This window comes from Staurois parvus, unplaced genomic scaffold (genome assembly GCF_062004578.1).
Source record: "Staurois parvus isolate SC_StPar_1 unplaced genomic scaffold, SC_StPar_1.0 ptg001337l, whole genome shotgun sequence".
NCBI classification, from domain to species: Eukaryota; Metazoa; Chordata; class Amphibia; order Anura; family Ranidae; genus Staurois; species Staurois parvus.
Genome location: NW_028319133.1, coordinates 3419 through 12126, shown reverse-complemented (window position 1 = coordinate 12126; position 8708 = coordinate 3419). Strand labels below are relative to the sequence as shown.

The 8708-nt window shown below is 52.3% G+C and overlaps 1 protein-coding gene across 1 annotated transcript; it reads right to left on the bottom strand.

The window, feature by feature from the left end:
• Positions 1 to 1022: 1022 nt before the first annotated feature.
• Positions 1023 to 8435, bottom strand: LOC149436801 (RAB6A-GEF complex partner protein 2-like). Its single transcript, XM_089661445.1, has 3 exons — positions 8163 to 8435; positions 5223 to 5400; positions 1023 to 4633 (listed from the first exon to the last, which is right to left on the bottom strand). Exons 1-3 carry the CDS (start codon positions 8433 to 8435, stop codon positions 4410 to 4412), a joined length of 675 nt encoding a protein of 224 aa, XP_089517571.1. The 3' UTR covers positions 1023 to 4409.
• Positions 8436 to 8708: the final 273 nt, after the last annotated feature.

Genomic DNA, 8708 nt, shown 5'->3' with positions numbered 1-8708 from the left:
CACCTCACCACACCCAGGCAGAAAAGCCCCGATCACCTGACCGCACCCAGGCAGTAGAGCTCTGATCACCTGACCGCACACAGGCAGTAGAGCTCTGATCACCTAACCGCACACAGGCAGTAGAGCTCTGATCACCTGACCACACACAGGCAGTAGAGCTCCGATCACCTGACCACACCCAGGCAGTACAGCCCCGATCACCTGACCACACACAGGCAGTACAGCCCCGATCACCTGACCACACACAGGCAGTACAGCCCCGATCACCTGACCACACACAGGCAGTACAGCCCCGATCACCTGACCACACACAGGCAGTACAGCCCCGATCACCTGACCACACCCAGGCAGTAGAGCCCCGATCACCTCACCACACCCAGGCAGTAGAGCCCCGATCACCTCACCACACCCAGGCAGTAGAGCCCCGATCACCTGACCACACACAGGCAGTAGAGCCCCGATCACCTGACCACACACAGGCAGTAGAGCCCCGATCACCTGACTACACCCAGGCAGTAGAGCCCCGATCACCTCACCACACCCAGACAGAAAAGCCCCGATCACCTGACCGCACCCAGGCAGTAGAGCTCTGATCACCTGACCGCACACAGGCAGTAGAGCTCTGATCACCTAACCGCACACAGGTAGTAGAGCTCTGATCACCTGACCACACACAGGCAGTAGAGCTCCGATCACCTGACCACACCCAGGCAGTACAGCCCCGATCACCTGACCACACACAGGCAGTACAGCCCCGATCACCTGACCACACACAGGCAGTACAGCCCCGATCACCTGACCACACACAGGCAGTACAGCCCCGATCACCTGACCACACACAGGCAGTACAGCCCCGATCACCTGACCACACACAGGCAGTACAGCCCCGATCACCTGACCACACACAGGCAGTACAGCCCCAATCACCTGACCACACACAGGCAGTACAGCCCCGATCACCTGACCACAGATACGACACCATCTAACCATTTCACACTCACAATGGAGATATAAACTTTAAATAATAAAAAGTGAATTTTATTTGATCTTATAAACAAAACCGATAAATACATTTCATCTTCCAGTCCCCAGATTCATGAAGCTGAAATAGAACTTAAGGCATCCTAAAGTGGCCCCTCGGGTATTGCAGGTTTTGGGGGATTTACTTCCAATGATATGAATACCCCATAATTGACATCATCAGTCAGTGTTGGTCAATTAGAGGTCATTCTAGCATGCCTTGAGTACCATTGCAGTGTCATGACTTAGGGCCTTGGTTCCCTTTTATAAGTACAATGTACAGGAGAGGGACAGTGGGCTGCAGAGCTAACCATCTATTCTGTATTCCTCTACAGAACACAGCACCCCATCGACTTCCCATCGTGGTGTGAAGCTCGCTATGACCCTCAGACCTGTCACATCTCTGTCGTTCAAAAGGCCAATCCTAGCCTTCCATGTGTGCACAGCGCAGACTACGAATGGGGCTCAGCCGGGACCCCGGAACCCACTCCAGAGTCCATCTACCCCACCCAACTCGGCAGATAGACTGCAATCCGTGAGCTCTGTCTTTCCATGTCTACCAGACCACTGTGAGCGCTCTACCAGCTTCCTAAATCCGATTCCTGGGGAGCCCTGTATATCCATTACAATGTGGCTGGCTCCCTGCAGCTTCTATCCACATAAAGGGCCACGCGGCCAGCTATGTGCCCGCCAGACCCTGGCATCCCCCCAGGACTACGATAATGTGTTTATGTTGTAAACTGTGTATGACCACTTAGCACCCAATAAACCACTCTGCTCCACCTCCGTGTCTACACTGATCTATAACAAAATGGCGGACTACTCCACCAATTCATAGATTCCACACCGCGTGCAAACTGTGGGGGCCAAACACACCTTACTCCACCCCACTGGGCCAGACAGTCTGCCCCCCACACTACACAGGAGTGCAAACTGTGGGGGCCAAACACACCTTACTCCACCCCACTGGGCCAGACAGTCTGCCCCCCATACTATACAGGAGGCCAAACACACCTTACTCCACCCCACTGGGCCAGACAGTCTGCCCCCCATACTATACAGGAGGCCAAACACACCTTACTCCACCCCACTGGGCCAGACAGTCTGCCCCCCACACTACACAGGAGTGCAAACTGTGGGGGCCAAACACACCTTACTCCACCCCACTGGGCCAGACAGTCTGCCCCCATACTATACAGGAGGCCAAACACACCTTACTCCACCCCACTGGGCCAGATAGTCTGCCCCCCACACTACATAGGAGTGCAAACTGTGGGGGCCAAACACACCTTACTCCACCCCACTGGGCCAAACAGTCTGCCCCCCACACTACACAGGAGTGCAAACTGCGGGGGCCAAACACACCTTACTCCACCCCACTGGGCCAAACAGTCTGCCCCCCACACTACACAGGAGTGCAAACTGTGGGGGCCAAACACACCTTACTCCACCCCACTGGGCCAGAGAGTCTGCCCCCCACACTACAAAGGAGTGCAAACTGTGGGGGCCAAACACACCTTACTTCACCCCACTGGGCCAGTCTTCCCCCCATACTGCACAGGAGTGCAAACTGTGGGGGCCAAACACACCTTACTCCACCCAATGGGACAGACAGTCTGTCCCCACGTACTATACATGAGTAGACCTCTCACAGCTGGACAACCCAGAGGAGGAGCTACAGTGTTCCCCTCCCAGTGCAGAATTTAGAGATAAAAACTAGAGAGCGCCCCCCCCTCAAAATGGAGGAAAAGTTAGAAGAGGAGCTATAGAGTGTTTCAATTCCACTGCAGGATAACCCAGAGGAGGAGCTATAAAGTATACCCCTCCCACTGCAGGACAAGCCAGAGGAAGAGCTATAGTGTTCCCCTCCCACTGCAGGACAACCCAGAACAGGGAGCTAGAGTGTTCCCCTTCCACTGAAGGACAACCTAGAGGAGGAGCTATAGTGTTCCCCTCCCACTGCAGGACAACCAAGAGGAGGAGCTATAGTGTTCCCCTCCCACTGCAGGACAACCAAGAGGAGGAGCTATAGTGTTCCCCTCCCACTGCAGGACAACCAAGAGGAGGAGCTATAGTGTTCCCCTCCCACTGCAGGACAACCAAGAGGAGGAGCTATAGTGTTCCCCTCCCACTGCAGGACAACCAAGAGGAGGAGCTATAGCATACCCCTTGCACTGTAGGACAACCCAGAGGAAGAAGCTATAGAGTGTACCCCTCCCACTACAGGACAACCAAGAGGAGGAGCTATGGAGTGTCCATCTCACTGCAGGACAACCAAGCGGAGGGAGCTATAGAATGTGTTCAAGTGACTGTTGGGAAACCCAGAGAAAGAAGCTATAGAGGTGTGCCCCTCCCACTGCAGGACAACCCACAGAGAAAGAAGCTATAGAGGTGTGCCCCTCCCACTGCAGGACAACCCAGAAGAGGGAGCTATAGAATGTACCCCTCTCACTGTAGGACAACCCACAGAGAAAGGAGCTATAGAGTGTGCCCCTCCCACTGCAGGACAACCCACAGAGGAAGGAGCTATAGAGTGTGCCCCTCCCACTGCAGGACAACCCACAGAGAAAGGAGCTATAGAGTGTGCCCCTCCCACTGCAGGGCAACCCACAGAGAAAGGAGCTATAGAGGTATGCCCCTCCCACTGCAGGACAACCCACAGAGAAAGGAGCTATAGAGTGTGCCCCTCCCACTGCAGGACAACCCACAGAGGAAGAAGCTATAGAGTGTACCCCTCCCACTACAGGACAACCAAGAGGAGGAGCTATGGAGTGTCCATCTCACTGCAGGACAACCAAGCGGAGGGAGCTATAGAATGTGTTCAAGTGACTGTTGGGAAACCCAGAGAAAGAAGCTATAGAGGTGTGCCCCTCCCACTGCAGGACAACCCAGAAGAGGGAGCTATAGAATGTACCCCTCCCACTGTAGGACAACCCACAGAGAAAGGAGCTATAGAGTGTGCCCCTCCCACTGCAGGACAACCCACAGAGAAAGGAGCTATAGAGTGTGCCCCTCCCACTGCAGGACAACCCATAGAGGAAGGAGCTATAGTGTGCCCCTCCCACTGCAGGACAACCCACAGAGAAAGGAGCTATAGAGTGTGCCCCTCCAACTGCAGGACAACCCATAGAGGAAGGAGCTATAGAGTGTGCCCCTCCCACTGCAGGACAACCCACAGAGGAAAGAGCTATAGTGTGCCCCTCCCACTGGAAGGAGAGGCTATAAAGAGAAATAGGAAGAATAATTGAGAATGCTCCTCCCACTGCAGAAAGGCAGAGAGAAGGGGATCAGTATACAAGGAATCTGCCCCTCCTTTAGGGCAACAGAAAGGAGTACCCACTTATCTCCCCCCCCACTTAGCTCCCACCAATCCCAGCATGGTCCCACTGCTAGATACAGATGGACTGGGATGAGTAGGCCGGAGACACGTAAGAGGCCAGTAAAGGGTTGGTGGGTAAAACTTTGATGGGCAGGTCCCAGCTGAATGTGTCCACGTCAATGTGTTCAGCTCCTGTCCATGTGATGATCTCTGATTGGTTCTCTGGTACGGTAGGCGCTTCCACCGGTTCCCGGGCAGTGACAAATTCAAAGTGCAGGCGCCACTTCAGTGATACTGCAAGATGGAGAGAAGAAAAGAGAGGTGACCATAATGGCATAGTCCTGACCCCCTCCCCCCACCCATACCACATAATACACAGCCATGATGGAGGGTAAACCCAACCGGTATGTCCTCCATATCCATCAGTGTATTCCCCATCATATCCCAGATGTCTCACCACCACACATTTCATACACAGCCCATGAGGAAGGTTAAACCCAACTGGTCTGTCTCCATATCCATCAGTGTATTCCCCATCATATCTCAGATGTCTCACCACCACACATTTCATACACAGCCCATGATGGAGGATAAACCCAACTGGTCTGTCTCCATAGCCATCAGTGTATTCCCCATCATATCCCAGATGTCTCACCACCACACATTTCATACACAGCCCATGATGGAGGATAAACCCAACTGGTCTGTCTCCATAGCCATCAGTGTATTCCCCATCATATCTCAGATGTCTCACCACCACACATTTCATACACAGCCCATGAGGAAGGTTAAACCCAACCGGTATGTCCTCCATAGCCATCAGTGTATTCCCCGTCATATCCCAGACATCTCCTCACCACACCTCCAGACACTCATCACTCACCGATGTTGGTACTGAAGCCCGGGCAGGAGCTCAATGGGACAGGGAGGCCGAAATTGCTGCTGGCGGTATGCAGGCAGGATTCATGGTGCTGAGCGTGGGTGCTGATGGATACAGGTTGTCCGCGGGAACGTCTGTACTCCTCCTGTACGCTCTCCTCAGTTTGCAGAGACACTGAATACTGTGCATAGAGAACTCACAGTCAGCTCACACACAGGACAACGGGGACAGGCAATGATTCTGGTCTGCACATGTCTATTTCCACAGGATATACCAGGGTTCTGCAAGAAGTCCTCAGGGTGTTCCACCACCCCCACCACTGTAGTAGATTCCTATCTACCCAACTCTGGCACAGCCTAAGCAAAGGATGGATCTCATTAAGCTGCACATCTATGCAGACCTGGAGGTACTGGAATGAATGGCAGTCTTAGCCCCCTAAGGTGCACAGTTGTACAGTCCACAATGGGGGGCAATGAGAGCTGAGCTTTGAGGAAAGAGAGGGGGCAGGGCGGTTCCTCAAGCATGGAAAGGTTGAGAAGGCTGGTATAAGCGATATTAGCACCATGTTGAAGAAAAGGGGCACAGAAGTGTCTGTCCCATGTGGTTGGTGTGGCTGGAATGCATAGTGAGGTGATGGGTGGAAGTGAGCTTCCCTGGTGGGGGATGGTATGGGCAGGAGTCAGCTGGCCAGAAGGAAGTATTCAGACTCCTCCATCAGGAAGGAAGTATTCAGACATCCTCCACCTGGGACACAGGACCAAGGTATTATAGCCAGGCATTGCACCCAAGACTAGACGAGACTAGCTTAGATGTCAAACAGGGACTCTTTATTGGACAGAAAACACAGATTTTTATACACTCAGAAATAGGGGCAGTCCCCACATGAACAATAAAACAAATATTGCACATTGAGATAAACATCCCACACTGATTAGGTAAGAGCTTGAGCACAACAGTGCAGCCAACGGACATCTAAATGAACAGTAAGCTAAGCAGCAGCCAGGCACTGAGACAAAGCTTTGATTAGCCAGGGAGCCCACCCCAGACAACCCGGCAACAAACCCACCCCTGAAGACACAAAGTCCATGACACACGCTAACTATCACTTGTATAATCTGTCCACCATGAGACAAAACTCATCCAATATTCCAACAGATGGAACAGTGGAATTGATTTATCTTCATGGATTACTTGACGGGGATTGTTGATAAATATTTCCGTCCAAATAGAGGAGCTTCTCCAACCCAGTGGGCATGAGGGCCCCATATTGCCTCTGACCGGTATCCTGCACAAGATTATTCCATCTTTCCATCCACTCAGCAAGGAAGACTTATTGTCTGTATGCAGAGAACTCATCCAAGCCTCACCACGTTGTTGTCCATCATTACAGAATGGTCTGCTCTCTCCACGGGCCTTAATTAGTGGGCAGAAAGCTAGCCCCTAGTCCCCTCAAAAAGCCCCTGTCCTGGGTTGGGTCTGTCACACTTCCATCTCAAAGAAAGGAAGTATCTGCCCGCCGTCAACGTGGGGTAGAAAATCCACCAGAGTCCTGGTCTGAGGACGTAAGCAATCTCTTTGTCTACAGACAGGAGTAATGTGTTCCAGACCTAAAGGGTTCATTTGCAGGAATCTGGTGAGGAACTAGGCTAAAGGAACTGGATGAGCAGACCATAAGCCCCAAGAACATCTCCTGAGAGGGGGTCGGGTTTGGGAACAGAGCTGCAAAGCCAGAGGCTGGGGTTTGAAAGTTTTCTTAATGCAGAAAAAACACTGGCCTGAACAGTGACCAGGACTAATCCTAAATATGTCAAGTGATGCATATGAACTTGGGAGAACGTTCACAACCAAACTCCTCCAGTGTCTGCAGTGTTGTGATCACATTGGTGTCCAGGTCCAACAATGGCTGTTTTCATAGAAGGTCATCTAGATACCCAACAACGAGGATGCCTCTGAGCTTCACGATTGGGAAAATGGGGACGTGACAAATATCCCAAATATCCATGGAGGCTAGGAAGTCTACTCGATGAAAAGAGAGTATGCTCTACCAAGTGGATTCCATCCTGACCTTGATCAACATGCCTACACCAACCGAGTGGATGGAACAGATGGAATCCACTTAGTAGGTCATGATCTCTCTCCATCAAGGAGACCTCCTAGCCTCCATGCATATTTGGGAGATTTACCATCACAAACCCATTTTCCCCAGTCATCTCTGATTCATTTGTATCAGTGTAAGCCCATTCCAAGCCGAAAGGCATCCTTGTCCAGACCTTCTGTGTAAGGGGGTGCAAGGGCACTTAGGGCTTTTAGGTCTTTGACAGCCTCAGCACCCCACAGGGTCTGAAACCATGAAATGGTTGAAATTAAACACCTGAAATGTATCCCAAAGGAGGTATCAATGCAATGATGCCCAAAACTGCTTGATGGAGAACAGCCAGACGTTGTGGAGATACAAGAAGAAACCACCTCCTGCAACCACGCATCCAGGACACAAAACTTCCAAATCTCTGCAAGGTTCCAACAGACATTGGAAGGGGCGGAATGAATCTACACCCATTAAGATTTGCATGCAAGCGTATGGATCCTGGGCTGTAGGGTCCAAGGAAGGGAACCTTTGGGCATCTGTTGACACAAGAGTCCCCTGGATTGGGGAAAGTCAGGTACAGACTTAGGCTTCTGATCCTTCCTCTGGAAGCCTGGGAGAGATAGTAAGGCCAACCAGTCGGTCACCGCATAGCAACCGGTCCGGCACCGCATAGCAACCGGTCCGGCACCGCATAGCAACCGGTCCGGCACCGCATAGCAACCGGTCCGGCACCGCATAGCAAATGACCGGTCCGGCACCGCATAGCAACCGGTCCGGCACCGCATAGCAACCGGTCCGGCACCATGCAGCTGAGGCACCTGCTAACTAAAACCAGCAGCCAGTAGGACATCACTGACCTGTAAGCAGGGGATTTCACCATCAGAAAAGTTGAAGGTTCCGATGACATCTTCTCCGATCTTATAAACCGTCTTAAAGATACAGAAGGTCCCGACTCGGCCTCGTGTGTTACTGATGTTATACTGATCTGTAGGAGGAAGCACAGGGGTAGGATCACCACAGGACCCCCTGTATAGGACCCTCTGTATAGGACCCTCTGCATAGGACCCTCTGTATAGGACCCTCTGTATAGGACCCTCTGTATAGGACCCTCTGCACAGGACCCTCTGCATAGGACCCTCTGTATAGGACCCTCTGCATAGGACCCTCTGTATAGGACCCTCTGCACAGGACCCTCTGCATAGGACCCTCTGCACAGGACCCTCTGCACAGGACCCTCTGTATAGGACCCTCTGCATAGGACCCTCTGTATAGGACCCTCTGCATAGGACCCTCTGCATAGGACCCCCTGTATAGGACCCTCTGCATAGGACCCCGACACCATGACCAGACCCTCCCCTGGATGGGAGAAGATATGATGAAGGACGTCTACTACTCGAGTCCCA